Raw genomic sequence first — 26248 nt, 5'->3', positions numbered from 1 at the left:
AAAACTCTTAAGCTCTAGCTGCCATTTCTGGTTAAGAGGCAATTGTGACAAAGCTCCGTTCACAGGTCAGAGCACGTTTGGTTGCATTACCCTGCAGGTTGTCTTTGAAGCAAGAGGAACTCGGTGGCCAGCATTGCACCGTGAACCCATAGTAAGGCCCTTCATGGAAAGGGATGCTGAGAACCTTGCTTAGAAGTTGTTCAATGTGTGTCAGTTTTGCCAGGTGATGTAAAGATTAGTGGAGCTTTACCTACCTTTGGATCCACTGAGCAATGGCGACCCTCTTGTACAGCAAAAAGGCCAAAATCAAGACGAGTAAAAGAAGCATTCCAGCAGCTTTTCCCATATTCCTTGCAGTTCTCAACACTTGGAATGGAAGAGAGAAAGAGAGGACATCACGCTCTGTGCACATCAGATGTTTCTGGCGCAACAAAACGCTAGTAGAAACGGCAGTTTGTCATATATATTCAGATATTCATGAGTGCACACACTCGACCCCAGACGAGCTGATGCTCACTTTCATGCTCCCTCCCTTCTGCTCTCGGGCTGGGTCTCAAAGGCACCTCCACCACTCCCTCCTTGGGACCTACCAGCGTTCTTATCTTTCTGAGAAACAATAAAAAGCCTTGAGGTATACAGCATATATGAAATATTGCTATGTAGGCCTGGAAATGGAGAGTCTTTGGGACTGCAGGGTAAGGAGTTTGAGGACCTAAAGAACAAGCGGGGAGGCTTCCCATGTAGTTCCTTGGTAAGGACACGCAGGTGAAGAAATATCCAAATACAGCACTGAAGGATAAGTAATGTGTGCTGAACACCTACTTCAGCTACCGGCTGAGGCTTCAGTGTGTATTTAGTGTATGGATAAGTAAGTATGAGAGGTTTTTCATACTGGAAGTGTAAAAGGGTTGACTCCTCCCAGCACACCTAAGCAACCACTTTTAGGCCAAGCCTAAAACTTGGCATCGGCCTTTCTCCATGAATTGAGAGGAGCAGAACATTGCCACTTGGGTACCTTCCCCTCCATGCAAGCATGTGAAATATCACCATGGGTTGGTATTTGAAAAACAGTTAATTTGACATATAAACTGTTACCTGCTCAAAAGAATTACATTTCTGCAGTGCCGATGGGCCCGATAGTGCCTGAGCAACTTGCCATTTGCCTGGTCAAATAAACAGCAGAAACATCTAATAGCTCTTCGTCAGCAGCAGAACTAATGAGCAAAGAGGGTTGGGGAAGAGCTTGAAGGCTGTCAGCTGTCGGGTGCTGATGGGTTTGTGGAGTACTGCTGAGTGACTGTGTGGTATTTCTTAATCAGCAAGTTAGAACATCTAGTGTATAGGAAGGCAAAAGTATACCTCTCAAAGGTATGTGCCAGGATTGTATTTATTTATGTCCTGTCCTCTCAAGATTGGAGCTCTGCTGAAGATCTCTGTTAAGAGGAGAGGAAGATTCTCTTAAGAGGGTTTTGATGAGCTCAGAACGACACCCCTCATAAACCATCTTAATGAACTGTGTGCTGGCTGCTTGGCCCCTGTGCTTAATGGAATCGATCTGCAGCTCGTGTGGGTGCCCTGGGAATAGTCTGATAGCGTCAGGCAAGGCAAGCACAACTGGAATGATAAAAAAGAAGGCACGATAAGAGAGAAAAAATAATCTGACATGGCGAAATAGCAAGGGACAAAGAGATGCCTGAACAAAGTCTGAACTGATCTGAAGGTATAGAGAGAGAACAGCTGAACTTGTTGAAGAAAAAATAAAGCTAAGACAGGCAGTGTGATGTGCAGAGCATTCCCACCCCACCACGCTTACTGTTAAAAGAAGGAGGTGGTCCACTGTCAACGCTGCCTCCAAACCCTTCCAGCTTGCAGTCCGGAGGGGCCCATCCAAAATTGCAGTGACAATTTTTCTTATTGTTGCACACCTAAAAGAAATCAAATATTTTATGGCATGAAAAATAAAAGAAATCATGAGGTGGCCCTGCATTTCTCTGGGGAATAGGCTGCTAGCACAGCTTATTGGCAGGCACAGCAGGGATAGGCTGGATAAATTTGTTACTCTGCTTTAGCTGCCATTGTGGAAATGTTCAACCTGTTTTGTGCAAAGGTGATAGACTGGTGCCCGCGGTCACAGGCTGTCATGGGCTGTGTGGCTTGTACCGATCATTACGTGTCTGCTGTATTGAAGTGAGGGCAGTGAGAGTTCCTGATCCATCACTGAGGTGATGGTCCTGTTGGAAGAAGTGCTACAAACACAGCAGGGAAGAGATGACAGCATATAGAAGGTGAAAGATGGTTATATTTGCCTTTTTCCAACTTGGTAGGAGTGCTTTTTGCATTTCTCAAGCCATTTTTAATCTCAATGTTGGAAAGCATTTTTGCAGTTTTTATTAATTGCAGAGCTACCCTGCACTTGTGAATGCTTTGACTGTTTCTGTCGCGACAACATATATTTCAAGAATATGTCCCAAATGAATTTGTCACCTTCATGTGATTCAAAAATTACAGGTTTTCCTACAAGATAGGACCGTGACTCCCTTGGTTGCGCATTTATTTATCCTGTCCAGCCTGGATTACTCGGCTCCTGCATTCCTTGGTTCTCACTCACAATGTGTAACAGCCGAATGCCTGACGGGGTGCAGTGAGGGCTGCTGAACAGCCTGAGTATCCTCGCTGTGGATGAGGAGCAGAGGGAAGAGCTCCCCTGCGACTACCGCCCTGATTTTGGGTCATGCTGCAGCATGGGTCTGCAGTCAGCCTGTGTCAGTGGCACGCGCTGAGGTGATGCAGAAGTGAACCTCTCTAAGCCTCTTTAGATGCTCGTCGGCTGATTTCCTATTATATGTTATTAGTCCAGGTTTGTGTTATTATTTGGTAGTATGGACCCATAGCTCTGCTCCCCCACATCTCAAATGTGCACACCCATACAGGTAGTGACAGTCTCCCACCCAAACATAGCATCTCCGCTTCGAGTAACATTTTTCTCTCCTCTCCTGGGGAGACAGGGTTGAGGCTAGCTTTCTTCACTCATTTGTGCGGCTCAAACTGTATAGAGCAATAACTTAATTTTCAAGGATGTGTGTTTAGTTTGGAGAACTGCTTCCCAAGGAAAAAGAGTGCATTTTTGGGGTTACAGCCTTTCTCTCTGGAGACAGCAAAAAGACATGATGATTCCAACTACTTTGAGAACGCCGTTGCCAAGAACATAACTTCTGATGGACTCAGCCACCTACAGCTGGTGACAGAGCAGAAGAAAAGCAGACCTCAGACCCTTCCAATTACAGGTTGATAGACTGCCAGTAACTTTTCTTACCGGTCCTCAGCAATATTACAGATAAAGGACAGATGATAGCAAAAGGGACAGGACCTTGGAAGTGATGTCACAAAAAAAAAAAAAATCCACATGTGAAATAATTCTGCCAGTATTAATGTCTGAAATGCAGGTCTTACGTAAGACTAAGTGCAGCCAGTGTTGTACAGAATGTGCCATTTCTGTGGTATTTGTGAGGAAAGTGAAGTTACAGAACTGAGCATGCAATGAGTTGCATGAACTGAGCATGCATGAGCATGAGTTTTAGAAGATCTCTCCAACTCCACCTAATTTAAATTCAGTAGCACCAACAGACGCAATGAAAGATGAAGCATTGTGATGAGGAAGTTGGTTTTCACAATATTTGAGGGAACAAAGAAGAAAAATGGTAAAAGTAACCAACAAACACTGGTAAAATGGTAAAAGTAACCAACAAACACAACTCTATGAAGAGCTGTGGATAGCCAGAGCAGAATGTGGGAGGACAGTCATGGGTGAAAACCAAAATAATATCTGTGCTGCTGAACCAGGAATGATTCTGGACTTCTAATACTGCTTTTGAGAGACAGATTTACACTCCATATGCTCTACTATTCAAAGGATACTTAGATGTTTTCTACTTACCCCTCTGCCATTGCATTTTTTGTCCCTACAATCATTGTTGAGAAAAGCTGCGCTGACGCATGTCCTGTTCATACATATCTGCAGAAAGAGGCAGATTTATATTAGTGAAAGGATAAAATGACAGATACTAGGAAAGGGCACTGACTGGTGAATAGGGGTAAAAGTACTGAGAAACAGCAGACAAAGTGCTTTCGGTCATTAATTTCATTTCATTCAAGACTTTTCTTTCTCCAAACAAGCACTAGGGGAGCATAAAATGAAGATCTCGGGTTCCAGGTTCAAGACGAACCAAAGGGGAGACTGAACAAACCTGCTGAGGGTTACAAAATGCACGAAACCGCTTCTACCTCCGGAATTGAGTAATTAAGAGCTGAAAATAATTGAAGGTAATGCGCATATTAGCAGGAAGTACCATATGTGCCTGCTCTGTTCGTACCCTTTCCTAGGTACCTGCCCAAGACTGGTGGAGGATTCTGGGCTGGATGGACTCTTGGACTGATGCTGCACAACCATCCTGATCTTTGTGCCTACATGCAACACTATTTCCCAGCATGCTCTCCAGCTGCTGGCAGTTTGTGGCTCAGGAGCTCCTGTCTTGTCCTGTCCAGTCCATGTGACGAGGACAAGACCTTGGAACTACAGAAGATGTTTTGTTTTCTCAGTGAATAACTTGGAGCATCTTCCTAGCTCTAGGAGCCACAAATGCACGAAGGAGATATATTTTCAACTTTTGGCTTGCAAATTAGTTATTTTTGGAATTAGTGTTTGCATTTGGTGCTGTGAAACCCATGTGTCCTGAAAGGAGACCTACTGAAGCTAACACTGAACAGCTCCTTGCCTTTTTGTGGAACTCAGCACCTCTGTTTTCCTTAGAAATATTTTTGCTGCCGTGTAATAGCAGGAAACTCATCCTTTAGTACGTCACCAGCTTGACAGAAATTTTGTCTTCTGCGTGGGTCAAAGGGAAGAAGTGAGTCTTATTCTTGGAACAACACTTCAAATTCTTTGGTATGTACAACAAATAAACTTTGACTTTGGTTAGTAGCTTCAAAAGAAGACTACAGTCTATTGCTTTTCCTTTCTAATGGAAAAAATAGCAGCCTTTGTGTTAGCCACTCAGTCTCAGGGGAAAAAAAACCACAAAACCAATACAAGATATTGCTATTTTTCAGCTGCTAAAGGAGGCTTTAACAGAAGTCACTGTGGGGTTTATATCAGAGATCAAGAACATCTCCTTTAGGAACAAAATCCTTCCGTTTAATCTCCGTCCTGCACTGTTCATTTATCCTCCTAGCTTTCTAAGGGTACCTTGTTTCTACCACATGATGTGCCGTCTTTCACTGATCCCTCGTCAGGAGTGTCTGAAGCCAGGTGAAATTCGAGTCCCCAGCAGAGCTGATCGTTCACGGTAGTCTGAACCACGGTCTCGCCGTCTTGCCTGACTGGTACTCTTTTAATGTTAGCACACTGCACTCTTCCACACAGGACATTCCTGGGATAGACAAACAGACTGCTGCAAGGTCTGTAGAGACATCTGAGGATGTGGTGATCCACGGTGCTGGTACACAGCTGTGCTGTTAGCTGTTCGAGCACCCTGGTACAAATTTGGCCCGTTCCAGCTCACATGCTTGGAGCAACCCCGGGCATGGTCAGAGGTTCCAGCTGTGCAGGATCAATCCTTTTAGGCAGTTTCCATCCAACCACCCCTTTTCTGAGGTTAAGACATTTAACTAGTATAGACAAAGACTCTTTTATGCTAGTTGGTGGCAGTGCCTTGAGCACATAGGCACATACGCCCTTTGGTGTATCTCTCCAGAAGCTGCAGAGACACTTCCATTTGACTTTTTGACTCTCACTTTTCATGAGTTTTGCCCATTTTATATATTGTATGAGAAGTACTGCTGTTTATGCCAGGAGGAACTGGGTATAGTTTTTCAGAAACTCATCTCTGTGCCCAGAGATGGCAACAGTGAAGCTCAGGTGCTGCCTGTGTAGTGCTCAGTAGGAAAAAAATAAGCTCAAATTCTGGATTTGCATCCTACTCTTTCCTCTAATGATAGCAATGTCCCCCTCCTTGGTGCTGCCAAAGTGCAAGCATGAAGAAAGGTTAGGTACTAGCAACTACATATTTTTGAGTGAATGTTAATATGCATAGGGATGGCAAATCTCCAGGGTCCTGGTGAACAATCTCCTTCCTTTTGAATGATTGTCCATATCCACACTCAGATGTTGGTCATTCTCAGCAGGTCCTGCTCTCAGGACGGGACCACAGAGGAGGGCTTGGAGAGTCATGAGTTCAAAGGTTGAGGGACTGCACTTTACAACAATGTCCTGTCTAGAGTTGTCGTTCAAGATGTACTGACTGATGACTGCTGCACGTGGCAGTAACGTGAAAAGAATTAATGCTATAGGAGAAAAAGGGTTAGAGAAGCCATTATCAAACTGAACCCGTTATCAAAGCCCTCGCCTGGTGATGGGATGACCCCTTACTGCGGGAAAGCTGGAAAGTATCATGCACTGAACTTCCATTAATACTGGGAGATAAGATTTAAGGCTGTTCTGGGCAAGCAAAGAAGAAAAATCTGTAAGTTCCTGTAAAAAAGAAAACCGTCCTCACTTAACTTTCTGGGTTGAAGGTAAAGTGCAAGAAGAACCCAACGTGAAGAAACGCTGCCTCAAACTCCTCCTATTGTCATGTGCTTTCCCCCCTCCTTTGTTACACAGGTGGGCTCTCAGCAATGCTTGTACATCACTCCTTCATCTATTGAAACCAACCAGAAAAGCCTAGCAGAGCCTCCAAGTTGTATAAAAAGCTGCACTCCTCTTTCCAATACCATTTTTGCTTTTGCCTCTCTTATTGTGCTTAATCCAAACAAAAAAAAATTATTCAAGTTGAAAAGCTCTTAGAAACAGCGTTCAGTTTGTGTGCCTTGTACAGCAATGCACAAGAGTGGTGTCCCAGTCCTACCTGGCTACTGGCAGGACTGGGCCACCAGTAACCAGCACTTACTCTTCCAGGCATTTAGTGTAGTATGTTCCGTTCCAGCCACAGTTCCCACACCGGTCGCCTCGAACGTTCACTTCCCTGAAGCAGCTCAGCGGGGCACGGTGGGCGGCTGCAGAGCGAGAGAGCAAAGGGAGGCGTTCACGGAGAGGCAGGGACTATACGCGCCCCCCATAATCCCTTCAGATGATTTTTGTGATTTTTTTTCTGAAATAAAGTTCTAGTCAGCCAAAGCTTGCGTTTGACCTGCCACGTTTTATGGGCAATTTGTTTTTCACCTATTCTTTTGGTTATGGTCTTGTTTTGGACCAGAATAATCAATGTGAGAATGAAGTGGCTAAATGAACAGATTTGCCACCGAGAGATCAACCAATGATCAGAATGGACCATGGTCATTTATACAGAACAACACGGAGCATAAAATTGGATTAAAAGCCTAAAACCTTTCCCAAACCTATTTTTTTCTTTAATTCTAACTTGCTGTGTGACACAGGTCAATATATCTTACATTTACCCTGAAACAAGAATCACTACCGTTATATTCAATATTAGCAACACTTAGTTCCTGTTAGATGTTTCTGTTGTCTAACAGCTCACAGATCTGGATTTCAGTAAGGCAGAACCATTTCTAACCCAGGGGACTCCCAGTTTCTTCAGAACATCTTTATATTCACCAAGTGTTTCGTAACAGTAACAGTGCACTGAGGGAAGAGATGGAGAGCCTGTGGTCAGTGCACGACTCCCATCAGGTGTTTTTACAAGTTTTCAAGCATCCAAAATGTTCTCAAAGTAAAACCAACTGCCAGGCTTCCCAGCTGTCCTGCAGAGGTGGCTGAGATCACCGTTGGCCACATTAGCATCACGTAAATGTTCACGTGACAGTTACTTCGGTGTCCCATGTCAAAATGATGACAAAAATATTCTGCCTTATCAAAATATTCTGCCTTATCAATATCCTTGCCTTCCCTAGCAATGCCTTTCATGAGAAATGCTACTGTCTCCATGTGCAGGGGTTCCCAGAGGCTCCAAACTTCTCCTAAATGTGGTAGATCACAGAGGAGCTGTGGTTTTACTCACAGAATACTTTTGTATGTTCATAAAGATACCTAGGACTCAGATTGTGATGGGCATCGCTGATATCACTAACAAGGGAGCGCAGAATAGATCTGCTCTGCCGCAGCCTCGGGACACACGCACTGGGGAAGTTTGGTTACTTCCTCCAGAACTGACGTAATCTGACAGAGGATGCGGGCAGGTATTAAAAAAAAAAATCATATGCATGCTTCAAGTTTGAACCGGGGGAAATTTAGATGCGCGAATTACAGGGTGGGGTTGCTTTCAGGGGCATAGAAGTGATCTCAGCGGCTGTCTCCAGCACATCTTTGTTTCTGGGACCCTCTGCTGGCAGATGGATGAAGGTGGCCACATCTGCCATTCCCATTGCACACTGGGCATGGGATGTTCCTAAACAGCACTGCAACAACTACTGCCCGAGAAAAGCCCTTGTCTGTTACCCTAACTATTGTAAATATATAGACTCATAGAATCATTTAGGTTGGAAAAGACCCTTAAGATCAAAGAGTCCAATACTATATTTTATATACACATTGTTATATATATATATAGCTATATAGCTATTGTTATAAAATCATGGGGTCTTTAAAAGTGTTTGGTAGTATTTTTTATGCAGGTAGTTATATTCGTAAGTAACTGGCCCAGCTACCTAGGCCTGCCTGCCTTATAAAGAGTAAACAGTGACCTCTTCAGCGACTGTGGAAAAACCAAACTTTTTCAAAGCAGAGGGCAGGGGAAGGGGAGGAGACACGAGATGAAGTGTTATCTGAAGGTGAGGGCTAATTCCGTATGAGAGGATCTGGCCGTTCCTTGGACGAAATATCTTGCCTCTGCCGAATAAAGCTTTGCATTGTGCCTCATGGCTGTGGCAGTGCCCATCGTAGCAGCGGCTGTTGTCACCACACGGGGTTCCGTCTTGCTTAAATACATCCATGGGGCAGGTCCCTGAAGAGCCGTTGCAGTACTCGGGGAGATCACATATGCTCCTATCTTCTCTGCATATTTTTCCTGCTGGCTGAAACTGTAAAGAAAAGCCCACAAAAAGAGTTTTGAATGGAATTATTTCTGGAGCAGCTGGCCCAAATTACTGAAACCCATGTGGCAAAATCTTAAGGAATGCCCCAAAAGTGTAAGATGAAGAACAGCAACTTGAATTTGCAAAAAGTGAGGCAGAATAAGGACTGCAGGAGGGCGTAAGGGACTAAAGTCCTTGCTGTCCTACAGAAACTGAGACATTGCAAATGGTGATTGCTGATATTCCAGCACAGAAACTCGTGGTTTTATTTGTGCCTTTCAGGTCGAATCTGAAATGCCTCCACAAATACAGCGTTGCTGGATTTTCCCTAAAAGCTCAAAATCAGCAGGAATGTTAAGTGAGGTTTTAAAATCTCTTTCTTTTCAGCTAGACTTGTGATCATTGGACGTTTGGTCCGTGACACCAGTGCTTGTGTTGGGTTAGTCGGTTCTGTCCTTACGCGCTCGCTTTGCTGCTCCTGCTGATGGTTTTTGTCTGACATAACTTCAGTGTTTCTAAACTATTTGTTTTCTGCCTAAGCATAAGCAGTTTCCAGTCAAGTTTATGCATATTTTCTGACCAGATATACTGAGAAATGCAGGAAATAAACATTATAGCACCTAACAGCTTTGAAAAACAATTAAATCATTAGTTTACCCTACATTACAAAGCCAGTAGCAGCTGTTGCTGTTATAACCTACCTGACATTTGTGACAGCATTCACCTCTGTAACAAGAAGCTCCTGGTGCGAGCAAGCAGCTGGAGGAGAAGCAGCATCCTTCTTGGAGGCATGCCTGGAAGTAAATAATGCCGTACCATCTCGGTATGAGAGTTTCTTATTTGGATCATCTCTAGCTTAAGAGACACAGAAATAATGGAAGTTAAGGAAGAACCGCTGTTTTCTGCTACTCTTCAAACTCTGGACATTCTGGAGTTCTGCGTCGAGGGGAAGTACGCCTCGTGTAGACATTTTTAAAACAATTCACATTTTTCTCCCAACACTAATGCTTCCATCTCATCTCCTCTGTTAATCAGCCAACCTACCTGCTTGACAGGGATGCTCTAAAAATAGGTTCATTAATGTTTCCAAAGTACTTGGAAACCCCTCTGAGCACAATGGGAGAGATTAGTCTCCTTTTCTATAATTTTTTTCCTTCTTTCATACTTTCCTTCCTTCCCTTTTAAAGCTCTTTCAGGAATGATCCACCATTTCCTTTAAAATTCAAATTCCCAACCCCAAATCATTCAAGGCGCTAGAGCTGATGGACTCTGAACTTTGTCACAGAAACAAAATTAGTTGCTCAATTTTTAAGGATACCTGGGATGTAAGGGTATCTGCTTTGTAAGAAGAGCTGGTTAATGGCTTTTTAGCGTAAAAACAAGGAAAGGAGACGGGAACAGTAATGAACTGATCACACAATGATGACGAAGAGGAGATAATGGGGACATTAACAAAGACCAGAACTCTCAGGTCGCTGATGGAAAACAAGATTTTCTTGGGTCTCCTGAAGAGACCAAACTTACAATGGGGTATTTGAGAGGGAATACAGGATTGTGTAAAACTTATTGTCGGATGTTTTAAGGCAAATGTGGGGATGTGCAAAGCTTTGTGTGGGATTGTTAGGGAAAGGACCAAAGGCAGGGAGAGATTAAGGTGGATTGGGGAGGAAGAATTGTGGGAAAATGGAAAAGAGGGGGGGTAAAAAGGGCTGATAAAAAGGGTCTTCTGGTCAGGGCTTGTATGGCTGAGCCCCATGCCTGATTGAGGAGAAGAGGTCTGGGACCAGTTGTTGGAGGGACTGGGGGCTGTAGGCGGTAGGGTTTGGTTTTTCCTAGCATAATTTCTTAAAGCGGGTGAATCCTCTTTATCAGCAAGATGCAGGATGTTCAACCCAAGCCTGGATATCAAACACGTGCAAATCGCTCTACGTGGGAAATGTCGGTGCAAAGGCTGAGCTTTGACAAAGCTACAGAAGCTTTGTACAAATAACGATTACACAAAACACAAACAAGAGTTTCCACTGGAAAACTCAAACTTTCTGAAGTATCACAACTGCATGGATCCTGGAATTAGAGCTGCGAAGATACCAACATGCAAGTACTTCAGAAAAGCACTTCTTTCACTGACTTCAGGGTAAATATAACAGAAGAAAGAACAGAAATAGAAAAACTCTGTTTTTACAGACAAGAAGATGCAAGTGCTCATAACTTGCTTGTATATAGAGCGGCTTAGAGGCAGAGGCATGTCCCTTCTGCAGAGTCTTCCACTTTGACTGTAGCACTGATCAGATACTTTTCTTTTCTTCAGACCCCTCGTTCTTATGAACGTTAGTACAGCCAGAAGGAAAACACCTTTCCATGTGGATGAGGTATGGAGAGGTCTCATCTCTGTCCCAGCAGCGTGACTCCTTATCAGACACTTGCAGACAGAGTCCGTCGTTAGCTCTGCACAGAGTCTGCCACGAAAGGTCCCTCTGTAGCCATGGAAGAAAAACTGAATTTACCTCTAGATATGCTCTGCATGTGTTTACACATATCATGCATATTTTGCCCACAAATAAAGCCGTATTTGGGAAAATCCCTACTTCAAGGGAATTCACAGAAGTGGAAGCCGGTGGGCTTGTTTGAATGTGTAACATTTCAAAGATCATTTCTTCCCATGAGTCAGGGAACTTTTATAGCTGCAAAACCACCACAGTTTTACTAACACTACTCTTAACAGTGAAATATTTAATTGCTAACCTCGTCACTGCCACAATCACATTCTTCCTGTTTTTCCAAGACACCGTTGCCGCAGAGTTCAAGAAGAAGTGGCTTTAAAGATGGTATGTTGAGTAGACAAGGTAGATTTTTTCTTATTACTTCATTGTAATATTCTCCCATAGTGCAGTTACTGAATGCCAAGCAAAATCTGTAAGAAAAAAATATTAATTATATATAACCATACCATATACATAAGGTAATTGATGGACTCACAGAACAGATAGATTAACTAGCAAAGAGGAATATAGGCAGTATTAGGGGGAATAAGCCTTTTTTTCTCTCCTTTTTTCATGTATAAAGACATGGGAGACAGGAATAGTTGCCTGAATGAGAAAACGGGAAGACCACAAAGCAGCTTTGAAAGTGTTTTGGTTGTTGTGGAAAGCTGAAGGTGGAGGAGAGGACACACCACAGACAGTGCGAGATTAGGTATGATTCACTACACCGTACGCTGTGGAGAGCAGCTCACCAGCTGTGAAAGAGGGATCTACTTGCTTTCATGTGAACGCTACGAAAACTACCTGGAACTTGCAAAGTAACGGGGGGAGAAACAGAGTGGCTTCATGCCTAGCTGCTCGAATCAATGATGGCTCCTCATGAACTGTGCAGGAGTGTGGGCATGAGAATTTGCAGAAGTGAAGTGAAGTTATCTCTTAGGGAGGATTTTAAAAGAGAAATTGAATGCAGTTTAATCATATGAATTAAGAAGAAAGCTGAATTAAGATGGTAATGTAGTCAGCATGATGCAGATACCAAAGAAATTGTAGACGTGGCCCAAAACAAAATGAGAGCTTGGCCTCAGCTTTGGTAAGCATGATGTCAGGTGGCACTGATGGGACAACAGAGCAGTTCAAATAAGGAACAAAGCTGTGCAGTCATCCCTTAAAGTGCTGAGGGCTTACATACCCCTAGGGTGATATACGGACAGGACTGATGAGGAATAAAAATTGGCATCATGGGATAGGTGAGGAGCAGCAGTGGATGGAAGGATGGATGAGTCGGAAATAGAGTTGCTGGTGCTGTGCATAAATATGGGCATGGAAATTACTGCAGCCAAAATGGAAGCAACTTGACTGAACATGTCAATTAATCGCCATTTAGGAATTCTAGAAGAACTACTGCCTAAAGTGAGAGGTTTGGAAACAGATAAATTTAATGAGTATGTTCAGATAACAAGGTTACTATTTGAATGGATGGCAGCAAAAGCTGAAGGATCAGAGGCCTATGAAACACAGTGTTCTTACTTGCTGAGGTTTTCACCCCAGCCCTTGTGTGCTGGGTCCTCCGTCACCTTGAGGTCACCAAGGAGGTGACTTCCAGGTGGACAGGAGGGGAGGGACCATCACGGGGTAAAGCAGGACTGCTGGTGACCTCACTGAAAGGGCTGTTTCAATGGTGATGTTTTTGAAAGCGCAGACAAATCTGCAAGGAGACTTCAGTTTCTCAAATCTTTAACGTCTTCAGGGAGCCTTAGTTGGTCTCTGGTGCGGATAAGGGTCTAATATTACACATGGAACCTGTGTCCTCATTGCTGCAGTATGTGCATTTCAGAGAGTGAAACAGAGATGAGGACTTCTTCACACCAAGAAAAGGATCTTAGGATTTGGAAGCAAACAAATCTGCAATGAAGCAACCTTCACTGCCTGCTGAAGTTCACTGCGTGTTGGGCAGACCTCTAGAGCTAAGAGAAATGAGTCATTTTTAAAGACATTGTATTACCAGCAGTCACTTGGAGCTGACCGCAGGGATGTTCCTGCAGTATCGTATGGTTTCTTCGATGGTGAAACAACAGAAGCTGACATCTACCAAATATTCTTCACAGGTTTCAGGAGACAATTAATTAGTGGAATTATTTTTCTTCATGATGGTCATATATTGAGAGAGCAGGTATGAGGAACAGCTCCTTGTACACGAGGCACCTTTTCTGGAAGATACATTTTTATGGGTAGCAATTGTAAATGACCGGTGCAAGAGGAAGGGATGCAGTAACCCATACATCTGCAGGAAGAATCAAAACACAGCTATGAAGAAGCCAAAAGCAAGCATCACTTGGAGAAAGCAGAGGAAAATAAATGAACAGTTATACTGTGACCAGTGGAGCCAAGGAAGCCAACTTTTCTGGGAGAACTGGTGTCTCTTGTACTATCTAAATAATTGTTTTCACTTGATAAAGCATCGTAGAGTAATTTAGGTTGGAAGAGACCTCTGGAAGTATCAGGTCCAACCACCTGCACAAAGCAGGGGCAACTTAGACTCTGCCATGTTGAGCTGGAAGATTAAAAGATGCTGTGGAGGAATGGGTGTACGCATCCCCCTACAGAAACACAGCAGTTGCTCAGAGGTGGAGAGCTGGAGGCAATGATCCAATTCTCACCCTCAGTGATGTAGGGAGAACCAAGCTTTATTTACCCCGGGGATGTTCGCATGATGCATCCTCTGCGGGTGCAGTTGCAATCGCAGAATTTGTCATGAAATCGTTTCGCGTCGTCGTGGCCGAAGCCTAAGCTGTGGCCTATCTCGTGGGCGAGCGTTATCACGTTGCTGATGGTGTCGTGGCCAGGGAACTGCAGGTGGGAAGAAAAACCACAGGTCCACGTTTTCTCAAGTTGGTGTATGCTGATGTGGAGAACTTCAGATCGAGACTTCCAATGTTTTGCTCAGTAATTGTGAAATTTGTGCTAGCTGGGGACTTGCAATGGCAAACAACCAATTAGGGAAACCAAAGGACCCCTAAAGAGTTGGTCTGGGGAAACACTGGAGAATTGTTCCTTCACCATCTTATCTTCTTTAAGAAACGACAAAAGCAAGACCAACATCACCTCCTTTAGATGCCCAGTTTAGACGTTACCTGCTAATCGATAAAAGCCTGAGCCCAGGAGTTTTGTAGAATTAACTCCCAAGGTTCACTGTGAATATGAGAGGTTTATTTTCCCTTTTGGGCAGTGCAAACCCGTGAGGTCTCCCCTTACCGAGACAACACCCATGGAGTTCATCTGGCACATTGTCCCCTTCCAGGCAAATCCCCGTTCCTTGTAGTGCTGGCCACTGCAGTGGGAAGGTTTGAATGTTAAAGTGCAGAACAACTTTGTCTCAATAATGGGATGCATTGCCTGAATTACAGCTGGAAAATAATGGTTTTGGGTAACAAGGAGACTTCTCCTTTCTTGAAGAATAGCCCGGCATCACCCATTTCTCCTATGGGAGCCCCATATGCAGCTGGGCTGGTACCCACAGATCAGGTGTGCAAGCACCAGCGATGCATCATGATAAGGAGGGAGAGCCACGGTTTATAAACTCATTGGTGTCCTCCCTACTTTAAAGGGAAGAGTGGCCTATAGGCTATTGCAATAAAATATAATTATTCAAAATTATTTGAAAAAGATTTGGCAATGTAATACGTTGAATTTGAAAAAAGAAATATTCAATAAATTTTGAGATATGTGTTTCGCTATGCAGAAGGGTTCTTTCCCCCAAAATAAAGGAAAAAGGAACAGACAAAACAGAAACAAGGTGCTAGGTCTTAAAAAGCAAATGAGTGAAATAAGTGATTAAACATCTTGCAGTTTGAAATCTAACTCCCTCGTCCTAGCAAAAAGGTTTAATTGAAATATTGAATTGTAAACCATGTAACAATGAATTATTATATCTAAAAAATGAGTGGCTTGTATATATAAAAATGAGTAAAAACTAAAAATGAGATTAAAATAATTGAGTTGCAGACAACTATCAAAATTGGAAATAAGCTGTACACTCTGTGTGTGTACCTGTGTGGAAAAATATAAAAGAGGACAGTGAAAGGCAAAAGCAAATTCTTGTATCAATTTACATGACAAATATGTGCTGATTAGTACATGGACTGATTAAGCTGTTACATGTTTTTCCACGAGATATCGCCAGGACAAAAGACTTAACAGCATATATATGTAAAAATTAGAAGAAGAAAGAGATGAAAATATTCTTGCTCCTTGCTTATCTCCCCACAGCCGGCACGTGAGCTGAGACATTAAAATGCAGGACTCTTACAGCAGTAACTGGATATGGTCATAATTAATGCGACCGACAGCATCCCTCTGACACCACGTGGCAAAAACCTGCAGCGTCTGGGCCAGGCTGTGGGCAGTCGTCACCTGGTCTGTCCTGGTCCACATCTCCACCGCGCTGATCACAATCTGCAGCTTCACGTGCTTGTAGACCTGGAAGATGGCAGGAGCTTGCATCCCCTGCAGCCCATGGGGTGTGCAGCGACCCTGAGCACCGTGCTTGTCTCCATGTTATTCGTGCAAGAACCAGTTTCTTGCTAAAGCTGAAAGAGCTGAGCGTTTGTTTTCATGCATTATATTAATTTAATGGAGCTTTCTGCGTAGCTCATTTCTGAGTGCCTTGTGGCTGATGCACCGGTGCCTTGTCGGTGTATTCACACAGAAGCAGCAGAAGATGAAAACTCATGTCCTGTTTTGGAGGACTCAGAGCAAGGAGAGGATGAAGAGAAAGGGAGGTCGTAATGAGCTACCAGAAAGCATTTAGTAACAATAATGCATGTTCCAAATCAACCGTTTTATAGGGTTAATAATTTCAAAATTATTTTTAAACTGACTTCACTCATATTTGAAGCAATTTTTTAACAGTTGAAAGTGGGTTTTATAGCATTGAGGAACACATTGGTGCCTGGTGGAGTAGCTGCAGTCAGGCACAGATCATTTGTCTCTTTCCCAGGGTAGTGGGTTAGACAGACAACCAATGGAGCAGAACGGCAATTGTAATTACCACGTCATTAACACTCACCGTGTTCAGGAGGTTGCTTATGGAAATGAACAGATGTAGCATCAGGGTTTCATTGTAGTTATTAACTTTAAACTGAAAGAGGAGAAGGGCTGCGTTACAATGCTGAACGCCAAGGACTGCCTCCAATATAACACAATGGCCATAGCGTGGTGATAATTTCTGGTGCTTACCAGCTCTTTGTTTGTGACCAGAGCCAGCTCCAAGTATCTGGTGGGCATGGGCAGGCTCTGAAGACCGGGAACCTCCTGGAAGCGAAGAAATCACACTGCGGTTATGGAGGTACGTTCAGGAGCTTTAAAGCTTACGCCGCATTGCAAAAACCAAGGTGGTGTTACTCAAACTAATCCAGAATTTCCCTTAAGTACAAGAACACAGAGCAGTTATGCATTAGAGAAGGATTAATGAGCGCAGTGAGTAATCAGGGCGAGAGCAGAGAGGTTGAGAGACACAACACAGGTGTAGGTGGGGTTTTCTTGGTAGCAGGGGGATTACCTGGCATTGGTCATGTTAAATCAGCTCACTATGAGCTGCAGACTTTTGCACGTGCTCAGACCATTTTTTAATCATTAAATTTGGCACCACAAAAACTGCATCAAAGGAGAATTGAGTGGGGTCAGCACGAGCTGCCTGCATCAAGCAGCCTCAATGCTAGATACCAGGAGGGTAAACAGATAATTGCAGATAAGAACTGGTCCTGAAGTGAAATTATTCAAGCCATATGAAAACCACGAAAATAACTGTTACTCAGATTTTCTTCATTTTGTCCAGCATGCCTGCGTAATACAGCAAATTGGGAACGTGCCCACTGATAGACCCAGCCAGCGAGAAGCTCCATGTACTGCGCCTGGGATCCAGCAGCCTCTGGAAATAATTTTTGGTATTTCTTGCCTGTGCCCTTTGCACATTTACCTGTGAACAGGGAGCTCCGTAGTTAAAAGTACAACACACTCAGTCTTGGGCTGGGTAGAACTCATTGACTTCTACATTTTGTACATCCAGCACATTAATTGCTGGTAGCAATTGGTTAATGGGTAATCTGGGGGTTATTCTTCTCCTCCGAGCAAGTATTGCTCATTGGCAGCAATGTCCCATCTCTGATGGAGTGAGCGCACAGTGCGACTGTGAGAACGTGCAAGATCTGCAGATTTGTTAAGTAATGAGGAGAAAAAGAAGCTGACCCTACGAAAACCTGGCTGGTAGCTTTGGCATTGGCTGAGGTGGGGGTGAGGAAGACATGTTAGCATTGTTCCTGGGTAGTTCCTAGGTGTTTTGGTGGTAGAAGAGAGGAGGAGGAGTTTCTATCTCTCAGGAGGACAACTTTCTAAATGGTTTGGCTGTTGCAGAAGTATGCATGGCTAAAAATACGCTGTTGCTTAAGTCATTTTAAGCATGGGGACTCATCTCTCTTCTCTGTTGAGCAAATACCACTTTATTATTATTATAAATTATCCTCTTTCCCTGGCAGGTTCTCAGTAAATTCAGCGAAATTGTAGCAATTTATGAAACTATATTTTCACCATGGGAGCTGATAAGTAATTCTTCCATCTAAATGCTTCATATTGTTATCAGGAGGCAGCATCTCTGAATGTCACTCTTTATTTCTTTCACCGAATGCAATCACAGTACGCTGGCATAGGCCAGGCGGTCGCTATAAATAATCCACGCTTGTAGGTACAAAAATAACACTTTATCTCAGCTCTTTTGAAAGCAGGAACAGCAATGACAAAAGTCCTCACAAGCTCTAAAAGCATTCACAAATCAAAGCAAATAAACTATTTTTCTAACCAAGGTGTTTCTGGAAGCAACCACATCAGTAATATCCAATATCAAGTGATGTGAGAACAAACTAATTTCCTTTGATAACATGGAAACTGTGTTTCTGAACAGAAGAGAACCAGCAGATGTGTGCATTTTGACATTGTTAAGGCTTTGTTTGTGTAATTTAAACAAACCGGGGCAGTAGAGTTCAGATTTGCTTACTGTAAGGTGAATACTAACTAGACACACAGAGAGAGCAGTTGCTGATCTTTATTGCCAAGATGTAAAGATGCATTAAATGAAGTCCCAAGGGAGTCAGACCCAGAGGAGAAACTGTTCAAGATCTATCCCAGCAGCCTGCGGTTAACACAGCATGCTGGCAGATTTGCGAACATCTCCATCAGAGAAGTATGATGAACAGTGATGAGACTCAAAAGTACTCTGCTACTCAATGAGGGAAAAGAAAAGCAAACAAATAGGATGTAGGAGCAGAAGTAGCATCAGTAAAGGCAGGTGACATAACCTTCCCCCTTACTCGGTGCTCACAAGACTTCAGCAAAAATGACTGCTGGGAGAGAGGCACCCAGCCATGGCCACGAAGACTTGCACCTCCAGGTCCCTCTGGAGGTCAGGGAAAGGCAGCACACACTGGAAGGTGTTCAGAGGTTTCTCTAGAAAAGGGCAATTATATCCTCAGAGCATCTCTTTCTGACACACTAGTAAGGAAGATTCAAGCACTGCAGGAGATTGCCCAGAGGGGTTGTGCAGTCTCCATCCTTGGACGTCTTCAAGATCCGACTGGATAAAGCCCTGAGCAACCTGGTTTGACCTCAGAGCTGACCCTGCGTGGAGGAGGAGGCTGAACCTGAGACCTCCTGAGGTCCCTTCCAACCTGGGTCATCCTATGATCCTATGAGATGGAGATGAAGACTGTTGTCAGAGGGGCTGATGGGACCCACATCCCAGAGCACAGCCCACCTGCCAAGCTGTGTCCTTCCCAGACTCTTGGGCTGGGCAGCCCTACAAGAAGAGGGCTGTGGTCTGGAGGGAAGAGCTCTGGATGCAGACCCCTGGTCCACGAGTCTACACTTTCCTTTCTGGAGTCAGGCAGTAAAATACTGGATTGTCAAGAGATTATCTATAACACAAAGTAACGATTGAAATAATTGCTTGTATAGCTTCTGATCACAGCTTATTTAGAAACATTATCTAACTGTCTTTAAAAATAATTAATCATTTCAGATGTGTTTATTGAAGCCTCCAGCTGCTTTTACCTCTGGAGCTGACAGACGTGTCAACTCCCCTCTTTATCGCCGTCTTAAAAAATTTCTTGTTTGCGACTTCCACTTTCATTTCAACCACCATTTTTAAGACCTGAATATTTTTTCAGGGTTTGTGAGCTGAACTGGCAAGTGGAAAGGGATCTCAAGAGAGAAGCAAACCCAGGGCAGGATGATCTGCACCTGACAAAGTGCTACCTAACACACCTCCAGAAACAAAATGAGGTCTTTGTTTCACAGTGCGATGCTTAGACATGGCTGTAGGTATGGTTTCCATACCATGTGAGGGTGCTTTGCTCATCATCACTATACAGAAATCCTGTTTGCTTCCAGTCCTGCAGATGCTTTACAGTACGAAATCCCTGTCATACTCTTATGAATGCAACAGGAATTTTCCCTATGGTCGGATCACTCCCAGCATTTAACATAACCCGTATGTATAGACACGAGGGTGCAACATCGACACAAGTGGATGGGGAGTCCTTACTTTGCTAACAAGGATTTTACGACTCCTGTTTGCAAGTTCTCCGTCTTCGAGTAGATGGTCCTTGTGCTCTTCGGGCACTTGGCACAGACGACGTGAGCCACCTTCCAATGCCCTTCGGTAAATGAGGTGTTGAAACGTTGAGGAGTTCTCCACGGGCTTGATTTCATACCTCAGATCTCCAATTTGCAAAACTCCACTGCGAATTTTCAAACAGAGGAGTCGGTAAGAGACGTGAACTAAATGGCTTCTTAAATTATTTAGTAAATACAGGAAGAAGCAAAGTGCAGGGTGCTTGTCATAGCGTGGCTGGAGATGTGGGGCAGCCCTGTGGATCTTGCCAAGAGGTAGAAACCCCAGGAGCCACCTCTGGGCTTCAGGGATATTGGTATCAGCCCATATTTTATGGGGTTTTTTTTGAAAGAGGGGTTAAGGAAAGATTCATCTCTTTCATACCATTGCTCCTGTGGGCAGGGATCCCGTGAGAAGATACGAGGAGCTCACCTAAAAGATCTTCTATGGGAAAAAAGCGTCATGCCCAAGGTTTAGGATACATCAGAGAGCCTTGAGAGCAATCATGCAGCTTTGGGAAAAGGTAAAGCAGCTACAGATGAATGCCGTATATTAAATGAAAGTGAGAAGGCAACAAAAGCTCTGCGCTACGGCTCTTCCAGGGAGCATCCATCTTTAAGATCTGTTTATCCCCACGTAGACACCGCAGCTAAATAGGCTGCGTCTGCTAAATAAGTTTGCATCCTAAAAAACCTCACTTAATTCAGAGACCTTTTGGGGTGCTTGTTTGAGAAAGAACGTGCAGGTAGGTTTACTAAAGTTCAGTCTCATGCCTGGTCTTATAAGAGAGGCTCAATGGGTCTTAGTTTTGCCAGAGTTTGTGTTATTTAGTCCTGAAGTGTTCATAATTACTGGTTTGTTTATCACAATAGGAAAACGTGGCCTCATCAAACACTGAGCTGGCAACCCAGAAGACTTTGCTAAGGCAGTTGTGCTAGTGTGTTTATCAAGAAGGTCTTTAATGGGAAAAAATTGCTGGTTTCCCACCCTGCGAGTCCCCTACATCCAGGCTGTGAAGGAAGCTAAGACATGCTGACACTGGTGCAGAGTGTGGGCGTTTCTGCTGGATGCTGTAAGTCGTGGATGGCTGTGTGAAAGGCTGGATGACTTCCTTCCACCAAAGCCAGTGAAAATAATACAAAATAAAATTAAACATTTTCAAAGTTAGGACAACTTCTTTAAAAAAAAAAAAAAAAAAAGCAGCTCCTGCTCCCCAGGGCTGCTATTTCTGGAGAAGATGGAAGGTTTGGTTTAGATAATGTTGCAGAGGGATAATGTAAGAAGAGGACGGCTGAGCTATGCACGGTTCATTTAAATATCCTCTTAATCTTCAGAGGATGGGTTACGCTGGTGTTCCTTTTTGTTTGACTAATATTATAAAGTGATAAATTATTATAAAGAATAAGTTCTACAGGAAGGACTTCAGGAGGGACGTTGGTGATGGTTATGGGTGACCACCTGTATTTTAGGAAGTCTGATTTGCAGGAGACTGTTATGCCCGTGCAGATATACTTTCTGTCTCATGTTCAGAGCTTGCACTATCAGAAATAAATGTATCCCAGACGTGGAGCGCGCCTGAAGAGGAAAGTTTCTCGAGAAGTGCTTGTTTAGTTTACTGTCTTTTAAAGTAAGTCTTGGAGTGTCTTGGCATGTCAGACCTGCTGCCTGCTTAGAAGCTATATAAAGCACATTCTTTGCCCAAAAGTTCCATTAAAACCCGTTTTTCTATGAAATATCTGCCTTTAAAATCTATACAGGAGGTGCTGTAAAATCTGTAATGCTAAAAAAAAATGTCAGCTGTGTTTGAAGATTTGATTTTTAGTAGCAGGATGCAGCAGGAAGCATCGCACGCAGAAGTGAGGGCACCTGCTTTAAAAAGGGAGATAAATGCCCAGCCCAATTAATTTGATGCCGAACCCGTCGTTCTCCCCTGGGAAGAGCCCTACCTGATCCCAAAGCACGTGCTGAGGGAGACGATGGATCCTGGGGAGCCTTCCACAAACCCCTCATAGTAGCAGTCGTCCTGCAAGGTGCAAACGTGGCTTCAGGCTGTGGGAAAAGCTCCCATGCCCAGGTCAAAAACCCCTGCATCAGTAAAGGGACACATAAAACCTCCCCAAATCCACCCTTCACCACTTTGGAAGGGGTATTTCATGTGCAAAAAAGAGTGAAGGCTTAAGAGGTAAGCAGGGAAAAAGCAGGAGCCGATAGCTCGTCGTTGGATAATGATTAATTTTTAGGTGGTAGTGTTTGATGTCTCAGTTCTTCTTTTGACGAGTAAGATTATTTTAAAAACTTTTGAAAATTGAAAGGGAAATCAAGTGTGCTGATCAGTCTGAAATTGTTTTTCTAGTTTTTGTCAGTCTCTGTACAATTTCCTTCATTTTTTTAAACAAACGGTGTAAAAATACCAGATTTTTTTAGAAACAGAAAGCCATCCCTTGCTCAGACCCACTGGTGTAGTTCTGGCTGCTGATGCATCCTTGACAGACGTCTAAACTTACCTGAATGTATGGAAACTCGGTTATCAGGTGTCCCTCCGGACTGTACGTGAAAACTGCGATGTCCTTGGCTATCAAATTTCTGAAAAGCAAAGCAGAAATCCTCAGTGCGGGTTAATTAATTCCCCGTAGTGGCCCTTTGAATAAAACAGCAGAAGAAGGAAAACTGGGGAAGAGCCTTACTTTGCCTGCGTCAGATGGATGATGTGGTGGTTTCCTTCTGCCGTTATTAAATAGGACCTGTCCCCCTGGAACGGCCGAGCCACTGATTAATTTCAGAAATTAATCCAACAGTGGAAACGCTATTTACAGGCTGATTGTGGCTGATTTTTGGCAGTCTCCTCACCCCGCTCTCCCTTTGGCACGCACCCGCGGCCCCTGGCAGAGGCAGGGTACAGCCTGGAGGGACCTGTCGTCTAAAAATCATTTTTTAAAAAGCAAATTACCTCTGCGAAGGTCCCATCCTTTGCCTCCAGCCGCCTGGGCACTGTTACTTCGGAGTAGATGATTCTTGATGCTTCAGTAAAACCTGAAAGAGATTCTGCATTTAGGGAAAAAGGGCATTAATCACACCAGGCAATGAAGGATTTCCCACCCCTGCAGTGCAGAAGGAGGATTTTAAGTGGAAGTTTGAAAAATTTGGTGGGTTTAAATTTTGCGAGTCCATCTGTCTTCACGGAGAGGTATAAAGGAGGTGGTTGAGCAGCTCTCTGCTGTTAATGCTGGCTTCTAATGAAGCTTAGGATACAAGAAACTCCAGAGAACATTTTTTAAAAAGGGGAAAAATGAGATTACTTCTGCAATTACCAGATGCTGAGCCCAGCATGCATCCCCCTGCTCGCGTCCCCAGCCCACGCTCCCCAGCCCACGTCCCTCCATGCTTGTCCCCATCCTGCACCCCCTGCCCGTGTCTCCCGCATCCCCCACCCTCATCCCTGCCCTTGCGTCCCCCATCCACGTCCTCCACCCGTATGCCCCAGGCTGCATCCCCCAGCCTGTGTCCCCCACCCTGCCTTCCCCTGGCCAAGGTCCCCAAGCCCACGTCCCCCAGCCCGTGTCCCCAGCCTGCACCCACGTCCCTCCACCTGTTGTCCCCCGTGTCCCCCTACACACGTCCCCATGCCTGCATGTCCCCCATCCCACGTCCTCCCATGCGTGTCCCCCACCCACATTCCCCCCATGCATGTCCCCCATCCCACGTCACCCCATGCGTGTCCCCCATCCCACGTCACCCCATGCATGTCCCCCACCCACATTCCCCCCATGCGTGTCCCCCATCCCACATCACCCCATGCGTGTCCCCCATCCCACGTCACCCCATGCGTGTCCCCCATCCCATGTCACCCCATGCATGTCCCCCATCCCACGTCACCCCATGCGTGTCCCCCACCCACATTCCCCCCATGCATGTCCCCCATCCCACGTCACCCCATGCATGTCCCCCACCCACATTCCCCCCATGCGTGTCCCCCATCCCACATCACCCCATGCATGTCCCCCATCCCACGTCACCCCATGCATGTCCCCCACCCACATTCCCCCCATGCGTGTCCCCCATCCCACATCACCCCATGCATGTCCCCCATCCCACATCACCCCATGCGTGTCCCCCATCCCACGTCACCCCATGCGTGTCCCCCATCCCATGTCACCCCATGCATGTCCCCCATCCCACGTCACCCCATGCGTGTCCCCCACCCACATTCCCCCCATGCGTGTCCCCCATCCCACATCACCCCATGCATGTCCCCCATCCCACATCACCCCATGCGTGTCCCCCATCCCACGTCACCCCCATGCGTGCCCCCCACATCCCCCTGCCCACTTCCCCTCCCACCTCCCTCCACCCGCATGCCCCCTGTGTCCCTCCACCCTGCCCTTTGGGGTCCCCCAGCCCTGCTCCGTCCCCCCTCTCCCTGCCCCTCACCTGGGCGGAGGAGCAGGATCAGTGCCGTGACCCACACGCCCCTTGGGGGTGGGCAGTGCCCTGTCCCCATCCCCGTGTCCCTCCAGGCCAGGCCAGCCCTGTGGGGACACTCCATCAGTGCAGCCCCCACCCCAACCTCCCCTGGCCTCAGCCCACCCCGGGGGGTTGTCACCCTGTTTCCACCCCCACCACCTTGCTTGGCCGTGGCCCCATCCCACCTCTCCCAGCAGCCGCCCAGCCCCACTCCCCATCTCCCTTGGCCCCTTGTTGGGCCCCCCCAACTGCCACCGGACCCTCCAGCCCCGAGCTGCACCCAAGCCCCTGCTCTTGCCCTCATCCAGCTCCACTCCTGCATCGCCAGCTGGCACTGGGGGCCTCCGTGTCCTGCCCCGGCCTGGACCCGTCCTGTCCCCGCCCCAACCCCTCACCCTGCTGCCACCCAGCCCTGCCCTGCCATCTTCCAGCTGCCACCTGGGCTCCATCTGCCGCCTCCCACCATCCCAACCCCCTTCTACCTGCTTTCCCTCCCCTCCTCTCTCCTTCCCTCCCTTCCCTTCCCTCCTCCAACTGCCACCCATCTCGTGCCACGCCACGCCACGCCATGCCATGCCACCCCACCCCATCCTTCCTCCAACTGCCACCCATCTCGTGCCATGCCATGCCATGCCATGCCATGCCACGCCACGCCATGCCACCCCATGCCACGCCACCCCACGCCACCCCACGCCACGCCACCCCACGCCACCCCATCCTTCCTCCAACTGCCACCCATCTCGTGCCACGCCACGCCATGCCATGCCACCCCACGCCACCCCATCCCTCCTCCAACTGCCACCCATCTCGTGCCACGCCACGCCACGCCATGCCATGCCACCCCACCCCATCCTTCCTCCAACTGCCACCCATCTCGTGCCATGCCATGCCATGCCATGCCATGCCACGCCACGCCATGCCACCCCATGCCACGCCACCCCACGCCACCCCACGCCACGCCACCCCACGCCACCCCATCCTTCCTCCAACTGCCACCCATCTCGTGCCACGCCACGCCATGCCATGCCACCCCACGCCACCCCATCCTTCCTCCAACTGCCACCCATCTCGTGCCACGCCACGCCACGCCACGCCATGCCATGACACCCCACGCCACGCCACCCCACGCCACCCCATCCCTCCTCCAACTGCCACCCATCTCGTGCCACGCCACGCCATGCCACCCCACCCCATCCTTCCTCCAACTGCCACCCATCTCGTGCCATGCCATGCCATGCCATGCCATGCCACGCCACGCCATGCCACCCCATGCCACGCCACCCCACGCCACCCCACGCCATGCCACCCCACGCCACCCCATCCTTCCTCCAACTGCCACCCATCTCGTGCCACGCCACGCCACGCCACGCCATGCCATGCCACCCCACGCCACCCCATCCTTCCTCCAACTGCCACCCATCTCGTGCCACGCCACGCCACGCCACGCCATGCCATGACACCCCACGCCACGCCACCCCACGCCACCCCATCCTTCCTCCAACTGCCACCCATCTCGTGCCATGCCATGCCACGCCATGCCATGCCACGCCACGCCACGCCACGCCACCCCATCCTTCCTCCAACTGCCACCCATCCTTTCCCATCCCATCTAATCCCATCC

The 26248-nt window shown here is 46.3% G+C and overlaps 1 protein-coding gene across 1 annotated transcript; it reads right to left on the bottom strand.

The window, feature by feature from the left end:
* Positions 1-519: 519 nt before the first annotated feature.
* Positions 520-24520, bottom strand: LOC142409465 (disintegrin and metalloproteinase domain-containing protein 9-like). The gene is made up of 20 exons (XM_075501094.1): positions 24505-24520; positions 23114-23208; positions 22851-22915; positions 22671-22749; positions 22113-22189; positions 20098-20293; positions 16743-16817; positions 16573-16644; positions 15814-15983; positions 14760-14835; positions 14200-14354; positions 11770-11938; positions 9729-9821; positions 8841-9033; positions 6945-7050; positions 5243-5426; positions 3935-4012; positions 1814-1925; positions 1096-1163; positions 520-606 (listed from the first exon to the last, which is right to left on the bottom strand). The coding sequence occupies exons 1-20, from the start codon at positions 24518-24520 to the stop codon at positions 520-522; spliced, it is 2166 nt and encodes a 721-aa protein (XP_075357209.1).
* Positions 24521-26248: the final 1728 nt, after the last annotated feature.

This window comes from Mycteria americana, chromosome 1 (genome assembly GCF_035582795.1).
Source record: "Mycteria americana isolate JAX WOST 10 ecotype Jacksonville Zoo and Gardens chromosome 1, USCA_MyAme_1.0, whole genome shotgun sequence".
NCBI lineage: Eukaryota > Metazoa > Chordata > Aves > Ciconiiformes > Ciconiidae > Mycteria > Mycteria americana.
This window is presented reverse-complemented; position numbering and strand designations above follow the sequence as displayed.

Bases quoted from the DNA above. Each gene is read 5' to 3' on its own strand.
- LOC142409465 (XM_075501094.1), bottom strand. The intron at 9,822-11,769 runs GTTAGCAATTAA...ATTTACTTCCAG, and splicing joins GTGATTGTGGCAGTGACGAG to GCATGCCTCCAAGAAGGATG. The intron at 7,051-8,840 runs GCAAGATATTTC...CTCGCTCTGCAG, and splicing joins CAAAGCTTTATTCGGCAGAG to CCGCCCACCGTGCCCCGCTG.